Here is an 18119-nt window from a genome sequence, read left to right on the forward strand (position 1 = left end):
CGCAGGAATCATTCTGAAGAGTTGAGCAGCCTGTGGAACTGTATCCATTTAAAAGTCAGTAAAGTAGGTAAAAAAGGGAAAGCACACATCATAGTCAGATCAAACAAATGCAAACAGCACGACTGAATAAATTCTTGGAAATGACAAGTACCATCAGAGCTCCAGCTGTTCCGCCTGCTACCGTGTTTAATAGGCGTAGTCCCTGGTAAATCATAGGAAGTGAAGATGGCATTTTGACCTGGCACCTGGACCAATTCAATGCATTTGCTATTCAATTCCGAAGACAGGGTGCAGTGCATTGGTTTATAGGAAAAAGCTGAGCAGTAGCCAGACAGACAGGCACGGTGGTAAAAATCGAGGACTTTTTTCCTGTAGCACCAATAAAACGAGATTAGTAAAAAGACATCTGACTGACAAAAATGTATATTTAGGCTGCAATATAAATAAAAAAAATTCAATATTCAACAGCTTTTGTTTCCAGAAATTTCAACTAGTTAGCCAATTAACTAATATTCAACATAGGTAGGGCTTTCAATCCCAATGAGATGCCTAGTTTCAGTAAACCCGATTAGCAGCATTGAGAATCTATATTTCACTAAATTTCTAATGCAGGAAATGTGCATTTACAGAATTTCTTTAAAGAAAGAAATTTCAAAGCCCTCACAAACTAATAGCTGTAAAAGGGACACTGGTACAATAAAAGGACATAGTTACACAGTACCACGTCATATCTATCTGCCTAAAGAATAGCGCTGAAACTGTAACAGTGATTCATTGCTTTGCAGAATGCTGAAATGGTCTGAGGATGTGAAACTCACTATATAAAGACAACCTCTTTCATTTCAAGAAATTTCCCCACAAGTTTTAGATGAATGAATTACTTGGTGTGCTTTTTGACACAATAATGCAGTTTGCTCTGATTGGCGGGGGTGGGGGGGGTGCCATTAATTGGGTTTCTAACAAATCCCACAAACCTGCTACTAACCCACTGGTTTTCCCCAGTTTCCTTGTTACTTATGAAGGGGACAAATAAGCTTGAAGAAAAGTATCGAGAGGGGCAAGTTGGTCCAGGCCTAATTGAAAACAATGAGTTCATTGGACTTATCACTGTGCCTAAAATTCCCACCTAATTGGTGGTTTATATGGGATTATATCCACGTACAATTAGAGACAGATGATGTTTAAAGCAGTACAAAGTAATTGGAAAGAACAAACCTGTCAGAACCAGAGAGTGGATAAATATCTGTTCCATCCCAAAAATCTGTGCAGGCCTCCAAGATTAGGTCAGCTGTACCATGAGACAGCATCTGTACACTATCTGTGAACACAAATAAAAATATAGGGAGCACTGGGCAAAACTCTTCCAAATCTTCACTTTTTTCCTTTTTAATATTTTCAATCAGCATCATCCAGAGGCACTGGATGGCACATTGCATTGCATATATTCCAGCATGCAGTGTCTTTGTTATTGCATTCACTCCAATTTAATCAAAATCTAAATCTTATTGAATTATATATAGAGTTAAACTGAGATACTGCTTTTGATATCCAGACTACTAAAAACGTGGTGCCATATGCACTCAATAGACACTCCACAATTCCAATGGATATCAACAGGACATGAGCAATGTCTCCTCGAATCACAACGAAGCTGATGAGTTTCATGACGTCCCATTGGTAGCAGAATGGATTCTGTGTAATCAGCGAAGGATTTATCAAAGGGGAGGCCTAACACATGAACTGATCCTTGCTTAGGAAGCCATAATTGACACCGCTCCCTTCCATTAAACAAGCAGGAATAGAGAGAAAAACAAAATATTTCCCAATCATTTGGATTAAACCACACACTAGTTTTGCCACAACCTTAACCATTATGTTGAGTCAATCTTATGGGAAATGGAAAGAAAGTGACTAGGTTTTAATACAGTGACACACCAGGCATCGACTAAATAGATGTCATCCATTTTGGTAGGAATAACAGGAAAATGGACTATGTTTTAAATGGTAAAAAATTGCAGCACCCTGCTGTGCAGTGGGACTTGGGTGTCCTTGTGCATGAATCACTAAAAGGAGAACGGCAGGTGCAGCAGGTAATTAAAAAGGCAAATGGAATTTTGTCTGTCATTGCTGGAGGGATGGAGTTTAAAAACAGGGAGGCTATGCTACAGCTGTATAGAGTCCTGGTGAGGCCACACCTGGAGTACCGTGTGCAGTTTTGGTCTCCTTATTCGAGAAGGGTTAATCTAGCACTGGAAGGAGTGCAGAGGAGATTCACACGGTTGATTCCAGAGTTGAGAGGATTGAGATATGAGGACAGACTGAGTAGACTGGGATTATACTCATTGAAATTCAGAAGAATGAAGGGAGATCTTACAGAAACATAGAAGATTATGAAGGGAATAGATAAGGTGGAGGCGGGGAGGTTGTTTTCACTTGCAGGCGAAACTAGGACTAGAGGGCATCACCTCAAAATAAAGGGAAGCAGATGTAGGACTGAGGTCAGGAGGAACTTCTTCACCCAAAGGGTTGTGAATCTGTGGAATTCCCTTCCCAGTGAAGCAGTTGAAGCTGCCTCGCTGAACGTTTTTACGGCAAGGCTAGATAAATTTTTGAACAGTAAAGGAATTAAGGGTTATAGTGAGTGGGCGGGTAAGTGGAGCTGAGCCTCAAAAAGATCAGCCATGATCTTATTAAATGGCGGGAAGGCTTGAGGGGCCAGATGGCCTACTCCTGCGCCTAGTTCTTATGTTTCTTTGTCCGTTTACATATATGATTGCATGTAGTTCATTAAGAAAAATTAAAACTTTTAAACCATTAATTCATTCTCCCTTTTTAGCCAATCCTTGTACTATAGTCACAAAAATTTAAAAATGGGAATTCGTTTATGAGACAAGGGCCATAAAGCCATTACTATTTAGTTTTTCCCCTCATGTTCTTGATCAATATTATCACTCAACCAACAACAAAACGTACGGCGATCATTACACTGCTAATTATGAAAGCGAGGTGTGAGCAAATCACTTCACAGGCATTGGATACTAATGGGAGTTCAAGTTTAGTCTTGCTTTCAGAAGCAAAATGCATCCAAAACAACACTCACTGGTCAAAGTATCTCTCACAAAAAGGCTGATCATGTGGCTGAGTGGCGGTCGCCTCTTGGTTACATACAACAGTCTCTGCGGCACAGGTTCCTTTACCATTTCTGCTGTCGGAAGTTGGTACATGGTCAGATGATTCTCTTGTTTGAAAAGCTCTTTGGCTCCAGGAGTAAAGCCTACAAAATAAAATACAATCAATTTTAAACAGTAATATTGCTTCTTCCATGCTTTTTCTCAGAACGATGGAACGTGTCCCCTTGCCTCATGGGTATTTCTTTTAAATCTGTTAATGTTCTACACTGTAGGACCGTGGCCTCTTTTATTAATTTTAAGAATGAATAACTAAAATCATCTGATTCCTTCTGTTACTTTGGTTTAAAGTATAACATTGACTACAGTGCACTGTGGGTAGGAGAAAAATTAGCAAGTGCCTCAAATTCAGAGACTTGAACTAATGCTTTGGAGATGAGAGCTCAAATTCCACCAAAACAGCTGGGAAATTTAATTCAGTTTATTAAATGTGATATATAATGTTAGTATCAGCAATGGCATTGGTTGATTAGCTCAGGAGCTAATGTGTAATTGAGAACAATGTTAACAACGCAGGTTCAATTCCTATTCTAAAAGAACTGGATTTGGGATCAGTCTCCTCCTACTTCTCCCCCAAGAGTAGGAGCAAACTAGTACCGAAAAAGGACTGCTAAGAAAAACTGCTGAGGATGCAGCACCATTAAGAAAATGAGCCAACATTCTGCCTTCAGGCAGGGTAATCATGGAATGGACAGATGGCAGGACTGACGCATAGAGACAGACTGGATTGGTTAGGACTATTATTCACTGGAGTTTAGAAAAATTAGCGGGGTATCTCTTGGAAGCCTGTAAAATTCCAACAGCGCTACACAGGGTAAATGCAGGAAGGATTTTCCCAATGGTATACCTTTAATTACCCTTTAATATAACCAAAGCAAGCCACTTGGTTGTTTTTGAGGCATCTTTTTAAGGACAACAAATGATGGCTTCACCAACGGACACAGATCCTGTAAATTAATAAAAATAATGATCATGGGGTTGCCTTCTCAATTACCCAGAGTAATGACTCATAATATCATTTAAACTTGTCCACTCGTTGGAATGGGATCTGAGAAGGCCTGAAGTTTAGAAATCATGACTGAAATCCACGTGCTGGCTGAAGTTTAAAGTCAGAGAATCCACCTTTAACATCTACTCTTTTAGTTACTTTGCTTAAACATCATTAGATTATTGTGACAGGAAATCTCGTTCAGCATTGAGAGTTTTGCTCTAAGTTTGTTCCAGTTGCTTCATGTGGGGTGGGAACGCAGGCCAAGGCACCCCAGATAGTCAAAAAAAGAACCTCCCCCAACTGAACAGAGCCTGGGCGTGGTAGCCAGAAACAAAGGGCTTCCAGACATAATGTGTCCAGGAACAAGTGAGGGCTTCAATATGATGTAGACCAAAAATCAATGAGCAAAGGTTCTGCTGCAGTAGACCCTGGGTGAGGTTAAGGGGCACCCCTTATTTCATATAGGGTCCTCCCCTGAGGATATTGTAAGTAAAATGTTAAATTGCTTATATTTTTAACTTTATTTTAACAGTTACCTCATTTACTAACATCAGAGTTTCACCATGTCAATTACAGATGGTAGGCATATTGTTTTAATTGTGTCTCTGCTATGGAAGGTCATAAGGAACCTATTTCTAGGTTTAACAATGGGAGATCAATGCTTCAGTTAAAGTCTTTTCACTTAAATTTAGACTTTCAGGAATGCAACCCTGTCTTTAAGTGAGGGCATCCTGTACCTATTTTACTGAGCAGTCTGCAACAATTAATTTGTAAGATCCTGGCAGTTTGACATCCACATCTTAAGATCGAGCTACAGCAGCAAAGGTTGCATTCCCACACCCTCCCCCACCGAGTTGAATGGCTAATCCAAATTATTGAAAACAAAAAAATGCTGGAAATCACTGTTTCAGGCAGCATACGTGGAGAGATAGCAAGCAAACATGTAGGCCAGATGACTCTTCATCACAGTCATCTAGACTCTAAATGTTAGTTTGCTCTCTCTCCACAGATGCTGCCTGGCCCGCTGTGACTTCCAGCATTTTTTATTTTCAGTACAGATTCCAGCATCTGCAGTAATTTGCTCCTGCTAATCCAAGTTATTTCTTTTGGGAAGATGTTTATACTTCACAATATGTCAACAAATACCTTGAATGAGTAGGAAAAATGTTTTGGGACAAGTACTTTTCAGATAATTATTTATCCGTACAACTATAATGTAATGTTAATAAGGTTGTGTAGAACCTTCTCCATTAAACAGAAGCCGGTTTCACCTCTCAATTAATATTTTTACATGAATTGTTTCCCACTGTACCTGTCAAATGCCTGGCAGTAAAGAATATTGAATCTAAACTGTTGGACTCAATTGGAGCTTTCAATTACACCGCCAATTCAATCAGTTTTGTGGATGAAAAGAAACCTTTTGCTTCTCATTTAATCAGGGCCCACCATCCCCAGTTAATTAAGTTTGATGATTTCTCTATCTTTAAAGAGAAGTATACAGCAGCACAAAGATGAGTGACAGGTTAGATGATTAGTCTGAACATAAAGAACAATAGAAAATATCTAAAAGGTTAAGAGGAAGAAATCAGAGTATGATAGAATTCTTTCTAGAGATGTAAAAGCAGGTCACAATATTTGCCACAGGTATTTAAAAAGGAAAAGAGTAAAGTGAGAAACAAGAACAAACTGCGGGAAAAGCCCGGAAGGTCTAGCAGCATCTGTGGAGAGAAATCAGAGTTAACATTTCTGGTTGATTGGCCTGAAGTAAAGTGAGTATTGGTGTTCTGGAGAACAAGAATGATAAGTTAATGTAAGATAGTGAGGAAATGGCAGATGAAGTGAACAGATGTTTCACTTTTGTTTTTATAATAAAGTGCACAAAAAATATTCCAGAAATAGCTGGCAATCAGCGGATGGAAGGGGAACTCAGCAAAATTACTATCACAAGGCAAGTAGAATGAAGCAAACTGGAAATGTGAGCTGGCAAGTCTCTGCGTCCAGGTGTGCTTCATATTAAGGTTTTAAGAGAGGTGGCTAGTCAGATAGATACGTTGGTGATAACAGTGTGGAGCTGGAGGAACACAACAGGCCAGGCAGCATCAGAGGAGCAGGAAAGCTGATGTTTCGGGTCGGGACCCTTCAGAAGAAAGATCAGCCTTCCTGCTCCTCTGATGCTCCCTGGCTTGCTGTGCTCCTCCAGCTCCACACTGTATTATCTCAGACTCCAGCATTAGCAGTTCTTACTTTCTCCAGATATATTGGTGTTAATTTTCCAAAGTTTTCTCGATTCAGGAAGAGAAATCAGCAAATATAGCCCTTCTCTGCTGGATTTCCAGAAGGCATTTCATAAGGAGCCATATCAAAGGTGATGATGGAAAAGAAAAGCTAACATGCAGGAGGTAACATTTTGGCATGGATAGAAGACCGGCTGCTGGAAAGCAGGAAACACAGTAGGCAACAATGTAAGTGGAGTCCTGCCGGGGTGTGCACAGGGGCCTCAAACGTTTTACAGTTTCCATCAACGACTTATACGAGGGGAGTAAATGCATGATAACTAAATTCACAGTTGACACCAAGACAGGAAAATACATTGTGAAGACCCAGAAGTTGTCAGAGTGGAGAAAAAACTCTGGCAAATCAATGGTCACTTTGACAAAAAGCATTAGGAAAAATTATTACTTAAGTACAGAATGATTGCAGACTTCCAAGGTGCAGATGGATCACGGTATTCTAGTGCACGAGTCACAAAAAGTTGGTAATCAGATATAGCATGAAACTAAGGCAGCTAATGGGATGCTATACTTTATCAGGACAGCAATTGAATGGAAAACTAAGGATGCAATATTTCAATATTTGCAATATTGCAATATTCAGCGCACTGGTGAGACTACATTTCAAATACTATGTGCAAGTTTGGGCTCATTTAGGGATGGATATAAATGCCCAGAGGTGGCTCAGAGGTTTACTAGATTGATACCTAGAATAAGCAGGTTGCCTTACAAGGAAACATTGTACAAGCTGGACTTGTTTCTGCTGGAATTTAAAAGTACCAGGTGACTTGGTTGAAGAGTACAAGATCCAGAACGGTCTTGACAAGGTGGATATGGAAAGAATGTTTCCTTGTGAGTCAGTCCAAATGTAGGGAACTGTTTAAATTTAGGGGTGGCTCCTTCAGGACAGAGATGAGAAGAAATGTTTTTTCTAAGCAAAGGTTTTGTCACTTTGAACACATTGCCTTGGAAGGCAATGTGGATGCTGGGTCATTGAATATTTTTGACAGAGGGCTAGACAGATTCTTGTTAGGCACAGAGGTCTAGCGTTATCGGGGGTACATGGGAAATTGGAAATCAAACACAGTTAGATCAGCTATGATCTTACTGAATGACAGTGCAGGCTCAATGGAATGAATGGTCTACTTCTGCTCTTATTTTTATATTCATACTAGGCATTTTCTTCATAACATCCAACAATAAAAAAACTAAGCTAAATCTGGCACCTAACAGGACAAATAAGATCCAAAAACTCATGTCGCATTTATGGTTTGGCTCAGACGTTACATATCTTTAACTGATCAAATTAGCACAAGTTGAATTGGAAAGACTGGAATAGCCACGTACCTATGAGTCTGGCTAATTCACAGAGTCCCCAAGGAATGTGAATGGGCATGGCTGCACCGGATGTTTCCTGCAGGGCGATATTGGATAGGTGGTCGGAGAAGCGGCACATCTGTTCAGTGACAGTGGAGTAGCACAGGTTGAGGAGGATATTGAGGCCCAGTGGTTTCAGTGAGGAGATGTGAAATTGCCAGTTTGAGTCATCAAACTGAATACTAGCCGGGTTCTGCTGGTCTTGTGACAGGCTCAGCATTTCTAAGTGGTAATCACAGATGTAATCCTCTGCTTCCAGGCCCAGGTCTTCACCAATACCACTCACCTGTAAATAGTGCAGAATCAGAATCAAACTTATTTAGGCCTTTCAACACATGCTTTTGGAGTGTCATGGCTTCCTGAATGATTCATCAACCCATGAGACCATAAGAAATAGGAACAGGATTAGACCATTCAGCCACTCAAGTCTGTTCCACCATTCAACAAGATCATGGCTGATCTGACACTCATGTCCACTTTCCTGCCCTTGTAAGACCACCCAATGTTATAAAGTCTACGGTCAACTGCTTGGGGTAACGTGGGAGCAGGTATGAAACTAACAGGAAAATAGCAATTCATAGACCACAAACATGCCTCTGGCTAGGGGCTTTAAATAAATGTTGCCCTATATTCAACTTGCTGTAAAAAGAACTCCAAACGAATCCTCGGTCAGCCAGAAATGCCAAGAATTTTATATAACTGACCCTCCTTCATTGCAAGAAGAAAAGATGAGTTTAATCATAAACCCAATTTTCTTACGAGAACATTATCAGAATTCACAATAATCATAAAAATGGAGATGGACTGCACTAACTCCACTTGGTATCAACTCACTACTCCCTGACAATAGCCATGTCTTCTGCTCGCCACCCACCGTCACTACCCTGCCATTGCCAAAACACATACAGCACTTGTTTGCCAACATGCCTTTCACACATAGCAGCTGCTGATCTAGTCATTACCTGTGTCACATCATCCTCCCCTCCTTCTGTGTCTTTGCTGAAGCTGACATTGGAACCTGACAGGTGTTTGCAACGTCGATTCTCACTGCGTTTCCTCAAACGTGGAGTGCTTTCAGTCTTCTCTTCTTTGTCCTGTCCCATCTCATTGGCGACGTGTACAAACTCCAGACCAGTGGTGGGCAACAGAGCATCAGCCTCCCTGGGCTAGACATTATCCAAATACATAGGTCAAAAAGTTAATGCTCCTTAAAAACAGTATCATATAATCATGGAGCAGAGTACATTATTTAACCAATATATTTCCATGGCGATGGGCACTGATTTGCGTATTACTATGATGAACTGGAGTCCATCCCAATCAATCACCTAGATTTTTATGTCCAGAATTTGAACAGAATATGGGGAGTTACTTATATCAGTTGCAGCAATAATAACTGTAGATTTCTTTGGTTGGAAAGACAGGGGTTCTTATGTTCCTTTTGCTCCTCTGAGCTGGTGACAGGAAATATGATTACGCATGGTCAACTGCCATCTTGGAGACTTCATGCATGATATCAGATAAAGTCAGGACCTGACTGAGGATCACGTTCAGCATGATGAGATCATCTCCTAACAACTGCATATGGTAAATGACCAACTGGACAGTGACCACTGTCTATGAAACTGTACTCCAGCAGACATCAGCTGTGTTTGGTGAGAAAGCGGGTAAAAGGACCAAAACAGTAGGAGCAGAAAATATTTACAAATACGTGCACTACATATAGGACCACACAGTATATATGACAACCCATTTCCATCTCAAAGCACAGCATACTGCACTAAACTATTAACTGCAGTAGATTTTATAGGTAGATTACAGAATAAGTTAGACCCTCACCTCATCCTTCTCCTCTTCCATCTCTGGATGAAGAAATGACCTCATGGACAAGTCATCTTTCAGGTCCTCTAGGCTGTCATGGGGTGGTTCCACACGTCCACTGAAGAACAGAACTGTTTCTGGACTGGGATTGGGCCATGACAGTATCCCTTGTTTGTCCACACAGCAAAGCACCTAAACAAACAGAATGACAAGATAAATGTACATATGCTAAATACAGGCTCAACGATTTAAGTTCAGTAACATCCAATATTCCAGATCATGAACTTGAAACTTTGAACAGGGAAGGCTAGGGTGTAACTTTCAAATGGATTTTCAAAGGGTTATGAGGAAAAAGCAGGAAGGCGGAGTTGGGGATTCTCAGATCAACCACAAACTCATTGAATGGCGGGACTGACTCAATGGGTTAAGTGACCTACTTCTGCTCCTAAAAGTTATGGTCTTAATATAAAGAGAAGCATTTTCCCTCTTCTGGGGTAAATCTAGTAGATAGGGACATAAACTTAAATCTACAGCCAGGCCAATCAGGACAGAAATTGGAGAAACACATCCTTTTGAGGGGTGAAGTATGGAATTCTTTCCGACAAACAGCAGCTTCTAGGTCAATTAATAATTTCAAACCTGAAAATGGAAAGAATTTTGCTAGCCGATGTTTTTAAAGGACATAGAATACAGGCTGTAACTTGTCAATCAGGAAAGTGAAGGAAGAGGAGAACTTGGTGAAATTACAATCACCAAAGTTGCTCTGAACAAACTGATGGAGCTACATGCTGACAAGTGTCCAAGTCCTGATGGGCTTCACTAAGGTCTTAAAAGAAATAGCTAAGTAGATAGTAGATGCGCTGATGCTAATTTTCTAAAATTCATTCAAATCTGGAAATTTTCCATCAGACCAATAAGTGAGAAATATGAGAGTTCAAGGAGGGAGAAAGAAAACAGGAAATTAAAGGCCATTAGCTTAACAATTGGGACAGAATGGTTCCTAGATAAAGATCAGTTAGCACCAGTGCCAGATCAACATCAAGGAATGAAATTCACCAGAAGATAATGGAAATGGTCAGCAGGCCATGCAACATTCATTGGGCCAGGAACGAGCTAGCTTTCCAGTGTGACCACAATATTTTACTTTTGCATGAGGCGTGAAACTGCATTCAATCCTAGATAAAGGCAATCTGAAGACAGATTTTCCTGGAGCCAGTTAAATGTTTAATCTCTTACAAAAAAGTTGGTGTTCACGGTGCAGACTTTCACTGAATCTGGAGTATCAAGGGTCAGCTCTCCCTGTTGGCTTCACGGCAGTAATATTTTGACAAACACCACCATTAAAACAATACGCAAAGCTGATTTTCACAGATTAGAAACATTTGTGCACTTCACACATCTGGCTCGAGAAAGTTCATGATGATTTGTTGCTACCAAGTACACAAAGTAAAGCCTTTTTCAAATACTCACTGTAACAGAACCCAGGTTCTGAAGCAGACTGGAAGTGTAACAAAGGGTAAGGGACCTCCCTCGCAGCAGAGACAGAAAGTGACTCCAGATGCATAACATCATTTCCTGTCAGGGAAAAACAAAACTTAGCAAATTACAGACTAATACTGAAGAATGGAGGGAGTGGGAGGAGGCAGGGCTGCAGACAGTTTAAAAAATATATAAATACTGCATGTTCTGGATCATGCTAAACACTTCACATACAATTATTGCACCCAATTACCTCTTGGAAAATAACTAGCTGTTGGTTTACTTTAAACAGTTCATTTTGGCCTCATCAATTTTAACCTCATTTTGATCATACTTTGCTTGTTGTTCCTGCTGTTCCATCTGTACTCTCCAGTTCACCCTGATACCTTCTTCCCCTGTCTTCATACAGACATCTTCTCCTTTAGTTCACTCTCTCACATTTTTGCTCGTCTTCAATTTGGGAGGACACTGGTCTTCGTTTCCCCTCAGCTCGTGCTAGCACTCAAAATTCACACCTCTCCTTTAGTAAACCCCAGCCTCACAAAACTAGTACAGAATTCCCAACAACAGTGTCTCCAGAGCAGCAACGCCACTAAGAATTAAAACATTCTTTCTTGCTGTTTCAGGAAACCAGAGATTCTTGACACCAGCCATGAGTTCACGTCTGCAAAGCATAAAATACAAAATGGCTTGATTCTTTGACTCAGGAAGTACAAGCATAGCAGTAATGCCACTGGATTAGTAATCTACCGTCGTACATTAACATTCTGGGAATAAAGGTTTGAATCTCACGTTGGATGATCAAATTTGAATTCAATAAGAAAAATCGAATTAAAAGCTAGTACAATGACGATGATGTAACAATGGTCTATTGTCATTAATATGCGTCTGGTTGACTAATGTTCTTTAGAGAAAGAAATCTGCTGCCCTTACCTGGTCTGGGCTACATTTAATCCAGCCCCATAGCAATATGACATAGAATGACATAGGGTCAGAGGATGTGGAGTCTGTGTGGGTGGAGTTGAGGAACCACAACGGCAAAAAAACCGTAATGGGAGTTATGTACAGACCTCCTAACAGTGATCAGGACCAGGGGCGCAAGATGCACCGGGAAATAGATAGGGCATGTCAGAAAGGCAAGGTCACGGTGATCATGGGGCACTTCAATATGCAGGTGGATTGGGTGAATAATGTTGCTGGTGGATCCAAAAAAAGGGAATTCATGGCATGTTTGTAGGATGGCTTTTTGGAACAGCTTGTGACGGAGCCCACAAGGGAGCAGGCAATTCTGGACTTAGTGCTATGTAATGAGCCAGACTTTATAAAAGACCCGAAAGTAAGAGAACACTTAGGAGGCAGCGATCATAATATGGTAGAGTTCAGTCTGCAGTTTGAAAGAGAGAAGGCAAAATCGGATGTAATGGTGTTCCAGTTAAATAAGGGTAATTACAGGGGCATGAGAGAGGAATTGACGAAAATCAACTGGAAGCAGAGCCTAGCGGGGAAGACAGTAGACCAACAATGGCAGGGGTTTCTGGGTGTAATTGAGGACACAGTACAGAGGTTCATCCCAAAGAAAAGAAAGATTATCCGGGGTGGGATTAGACAGCCATGGCTGACAAAGTCAGTCAGGAAATGTATCAAAGAAAAAGAGACAGCCTATAAAGTGGCCAAGAGCACTGGGAAATCAGAAGATTAGGAAGGCTACAAAAACAAACAGAGGATAACAAAGAGAAAAATAAGGAAGGAGAGGATCATAGGGCATGTCAGAAAGGCAAGGTCACGGTGATCATGGGGGACTTCAATATGCAGGTGGATTGGGTGAATAATGTTGCTGGTGGATCCAAAAAAAGGGAATTCATGGCATGTTTGTAGGATGGCTTTTTGGAACAGCTTGTGACGGAGCCCACAAGGGAGCAGGCAATTCTGGACTTAGTGCTACGTAATGAGCCAGACTTTATAAAAGACCCGAAAGTAAGGGAACACTTAGGAGGCAGCGATCATAATATGGTAGAGTTCAGCCTGCAGTTTGAAAGAGAGAAGGCAAAATCGGATGTAATGGTGAAGGTAGGCTAGCTAGTAATATTAGAAATGATAGTAAAAGCTTCTTTCAATACATAAGAAACAAACGAGAGGTAAAAGTAGACATTGGGCCTCTCGAAACTGATGCTGGAAGGCTAATGATGGGAGATAAGGAAATAGCTGAAGGACTTAATAAGTACTCTGTGTCAGTCTTCACAGTGGAAGACATGAGTAGTATGCCAACAATTAGGAAGAGTCAGGGGGCAGAGTTGAGTACGGTAGGCATTACAAAAGAAAAAGTGCTAGAAAAGCTAAAAGGTCTAAAAATTGATAAATCTCCTGGCCCCGATGGGCTACATTCTAGAGTTCTGAGGGAGTTGGCTGAGGAAGTAGCAGAGGCTTTGGTTGTGATTTTTCAAAAGTCACTGGAGTCAGGGAAAGTCCCAGATGATTGGAAAATTGCTGTTGTAACCCCCTTGTTTAAGAAAGGATCAAGGCAAAAGATGGAAAATTACACAGGCCAAATAGCCTAACCTCGGTAGTTGGTAAAATTCTTGAAACGCTTGTCAAGGATGAGATTTCTAAACTCCTGGAAGTGCAGGGTCAGATTAGAACAAGTCATCATGGATTTAGGAAGAGGAGGTTGTGCCTGACAAACCTGTTAGAATTCTTTGAAGAGGTAACAAGTAAACCCAGGGAAACCCAGTAGATGTTATCTGTCTAGACTTCCAAAAGGCCTTTGATATGGTGCCTCATGGGAGGCTGCTGAGCAAGGTGAGGGCCCATGGTGTTCGAGGTGAGCTACTGGCTTTGATTGCGGATTGGCTGTCTGACAGAAGGCAGAGAGTTGGGATAAAAGGCTCTTTTTCAGAATGGCAACCGGTGACGAGTGGTGTCCCGCAGGGTTCAGAGTTGGGGCCGCAGCTGTTCACCTTAATATTAATGATCTGGATGAAGGGACTGGGGGCATTCTGGCAAAGTTTGCCGATGATACGAAGCTAAGTGGACAGGCAGGTAGTACTGAGGAGGTGGGGAAGCTGCAGAAAGATTCAAGACAGTTTAGGAGAGTGGTCCAGGAAATGGCTGATGAAATTCAACTTGAGCAAATGTGAGGTTTTGCACTTTGGAAAAAAGAATACAGGGATGGACTATTTTCTAAACCGTGAGAAAATTCGTAAAGCAGAAGTACAAAGGGATCTGGGAGTGTTGGTCCAGGATTCTCTAAAAGTTAACTTGCAGGTAGAGTCCATGATTAAGAAAGCAAATGTAATGTTGTCGTTTATCTCAAGAGGGTTGGAATATGAAAGCAGCAACGTGCTTCTGAGACTTTGTGAACCTCTAGTTAGGCCCCATTTAGAATACGGTGTCCAATTTTGGGCCCCACACCTCAGGAAGGGCATACTAGCCGTGGAGCTTGTCCAGCAGAGATTCACACGGATGATCCCTGGAATGGTAGGTTTAACGTATGATGAACGGCTAAGGATCCTAGGATTGTATTCATTAGAGTTTAGAAGGTTGAGGGGAGATCTAATAGAAACTTACAAGGTTATGTATGGATTAGAAGGGGTGAATGCTGGGAAGTTGTTTCCGTCAGGTGGGGAGACTAGGACCCATGGGCACAGCCTTAGAATAAGAGGGGGTAAATTTAAAACGGAAATGAGATGACATTTCTTAGCCAGAGAGTGGTGGGCTTGTGGAATTCATTGCCACGGAGTGCAGTGGAGGCCGGGACGTTAGATGCCTTCAAGGCAGAGATCGACAAATTCTTGATCTCAGAAGAAATCAAGGGCTACGGGGAGACTGCAGGGAAGAGAAGTTGAAATGCCCATCAGCCATGCTTTAAATGGCGGAGTGGACTTGATGGGCTGAATGGCCTTACTTCCACTCCTATGTCTTATGGTCGACTCTTAGCTGTCCTTGAAAATTATCAGCAACCAATCAGTTCAAAGTTAATAAGGGATGGCTATAAACACAGGCCCTGCCGATTATATTCATATATACAAACTCAAAACAGGGTGAAACAGGAAGTTGTATAATGAAGATTCAGCACTTGGCATCTTCAATATTTTTATACTACATCCTGCATTAAATGCAGAAAAGCTATGCAATCTAAGGCATCAGGACAGCTAGTCAGGAGTCACATTAAATTATTTTTATCCAGCTGTTTTGGTCTTAATCTTTCAGTCAACGTTTTGTAAACAGTCAAACATTATGACAAATTGGAATTGGCAGCTGGCTTGGATAAGTCACAGCTTAATAGTTGAAGCAAGATTAGCACCAAAATTCCTGGGCCAATAGTGTAATATGAAAACGTGAATACTGATCTCCTTGACACTGTTGGTTGGTGGTTGATAGGGAATCGGATATGATCAGGGAGCTGGATTAGTACAGATATAACGGATAACAGGAAGCTGGCTGGCAGGCATTAGTAAATCTGACGGTAAAAGATTACATTCACATCAATGCAGCTGGTACTGCCCACGGGAATTATAGCAGGCACATGTGTACTGACAATTTGCTCCTGTACCCAGTGAATAGCATATCTGTCAGAATGTGAACGTGAGCAATAATCACTATCAAGTACTTGGTCCCGTAGCTTTGTGACAAGTTATTTCAATGGCTCTGAGGGACCATTGTACCAGCAGACAGTGCATCATAAACCGGTCAACTCTATTTCTTAAAATGTGAAATGGGATGGGGTTGGAGAAAGCACTAGTAATCCCAAATATGGAGCAAACAGTAGTACAAAATCTAAGTAACCTTCCATTTCAGATGTTGGTTACACAGAACATAGAACAATACAGTGCAGAACAGGCCCTTCGGCCCTCAATGTTGCGCTGACCTGTGAGCTAATCTAAGCCCATCCCCCTACACTATCCCATCATCATCCATATGCTTATCCAAGGACTGTTTAAATGCTCCTAATGTGGCCGGGTTAACTACATTGGCAGGCAGGGCATCCCACGCCCTTACCACTCTCTGAGTAAAGAACTGCATTCATTGCACAGGGCAACTACTTATCTGCATTTAATTAGCATAAAGCACTACACGCTCTTCCATTTTTCCTGCTGCCGCTTGGACCCCCCCCACTCAAGGTCTGTGCGTGGCAGGGACTTTTGCGACAAATTTGCTCATACGCCAACTGAAGCATGCAGACGCTCTGAGCAGCTGTGTGGCCACAAAACCCATAGGAAACATTGATTAGACTATGAATTGCGCTGTGAACAGCGTACTGAACTACCCAAAATGTGTGAGCCATTTGATAGGGCTCAAGCCATAACTCTGTAATTGATGTTTATGGTATTGGTCAGTGGTCTAACCAACATAGGTAACTGTTAAGGATCGAGTGAGAACAGTGTAATTGATGGGGGCCAGGTTATTTGTTCAAGACAATGCACAGTTTCAGAACAAACCATTCGGTTTTCATTTGATAAAACAACAGGAGAAGTTTTTTATAAACCCAAATGGCACAAATGCATCACAACTCTGTTGAGGACACTACTGGAATAAAAATTGTGCATTTTGTTATTCCCAAGCCCCTTCTCCCTTGATTCCTTTTCAGGGAAGGGATAAAGACTCATCAGGAGAAATATTATTTGTACTTCATGGTATGATTCCTTGATTGTCCAGGAAGAAGTACTAATACAGAACTAATTTCTTGCCCAATTTAACAGACAAAACCAAGAAGGTCCAATGTGATGAACTGTACATGTAAAAGATGAACCCAACTGTGCATGCAAGTGATGCAATAATATTCCCACTACAAAGTTTACTTAAAAACAATGTTTTGATGTCACTTTATCTACATAACCATTTGCGCTATTTCACAATCCTATGCCTAAGGCCTCTGCAGGTGGCATTCTCACTGGTACACAAACCTATATTCTGCTTATCAGCCTATATTAAGTAGAAACCAAACCCCATGTTTATTACTGGATGTCACGATGTCACATTGCCAGGGCAATTTTTTTCAAAAGAACTCAAAACTGGTGCTGCCCTTTCCAGGCAGCTGCTTGCAACTTGCCTGAAGGAACATAAATAACAGCTCGAAAGAATAAAACAGTTAACAGAGGCATCTAATTATAATCGAAGTAATTGCAATATAGCCAAGGAAATTCGTGGCAGAAGATTCTCAAGCTAGACTGTGTACTTATACTGAAAGTAAAAGTAAAATTATTAATACTAGTGGACAGATAACAGCAAGTTACACTTTATGCCCTCCAAAGTCCCTCTGAAAACATGCTTTGCGCGATAGACCATTCGTTATTACAAATAAATGAGTGACCAAAAATCCAACTGCACCAGGTGAATGCAGATATGGAAAGTACATGAAAAGACAGCAGCTGAGGCATGATGCAATGCAAAGTCTATACCTTTGAAGAAACAACTTCAGTGTAGCTGCTCAGGGTGTCCTCAGAGAATTTTGCCAGCTGGAAGGAGAGAACAGACAATCAATTCCAATTATAGCTAATGAATCTACACCTTTAAAACAAAATGTGAGAAGTTTACTTAGTGTAGAGCACAGAGTTATGCCTACACTCCCTCAATATTCCACTGGATTCATCAACCCTCACCCCAAATACAATGTAATAGGGACCTCCCTGGATACAAAGAGTGCATTGAAAGAGGTCAATTTGGCCATACAGTCCTTTGACCAACGAGCTGAAACCATTCACCTAGCCCAGAAGAATCAATGTTATTTATTTCAGTTGTAGCACCACCTCCTGACCTGTACAACTGCATAATTAACTTCCTTGTATTTTTCCTCCATCCTGAATCACCTAGAGAACTAAACAAAACACCTGAAGGAGCCTTAAAGACTGAGAATGTGACCCTTAAATGAATCAAGCTGCCTTGGCTCCCTGATGGCCATCATTATTTCAGCTATTCTCCATCCCTGCTGGCACCAAAGCCAACGTTTGAGCAACTATAGTGGAAAATACAACTGGTAAGGCGTGAATGCCTAAGTAT

General features: G+C 41.2%; 1 protein-coding gene across 6 annotated transcripts in view; it reads right to left on the bottom strand.

Annotated features, from left to right (window-relative positions):
- The window catches only part of tmem94 (transmembrane protein 94), a 127900-nt gene that overhangs the window by 41522 nt on the left and 68259 nt on the right, over positions 1 to 18119 (bottom strand). For all 6 annotated transcript variants that reach the window (XM_048554903.2, XM_059653825.1, XM_048554902.2 and 3 more), the window contains 8 exons: positions 17522 to 17578; positions 11118 to 11222; positions 9666 to 9839; positions 8789 to 8992; positions 7797 to 8112; positions 3101 to 3274; positions 1216 to 1318; positions 152 to 369 (listed from right to left, as the gene is read on the bottom strand). In XM_048554903.2, the coding sequence (XP_048410860.2) occupies positions 152 to 369; positions 1216 to 1318; positions 3101 to 3274; positions 7797 to 8112; positions 8789 to 8992; positions 9666 to 9839; positions 11118 to 11222; positions 17522 to 17578 (1351 nt within the window). The remainder of the gene's footprint in view (positions 1 to 151; positions 370 to 1215; positions 1319 to 3100; positions 3275 to 7796; positions 8113 to 8788; positions 8993 to 9665; positions 9840 to 11117; positions 11223 to 17521; positions 17579 to 18119) is intronic.

The sequence above is a fragment of the Stegostoma tigrinum genome, chromosome 22 (assembly GCF_030684315.1).
Source record: "Stegostoma tigrinum isolate sSteTig4 chromosome 22, sSteTig4.hap1, whole genome shotgun sequence".
Classification (NCBI taxonomy): domain Eukaryota; kingdom Metazoa; phylum Chordata; class Chondrichthyes; order Orectolobiformes; family Stegostomatidae; genus Stegostoma; species Stegostoma tigrinum.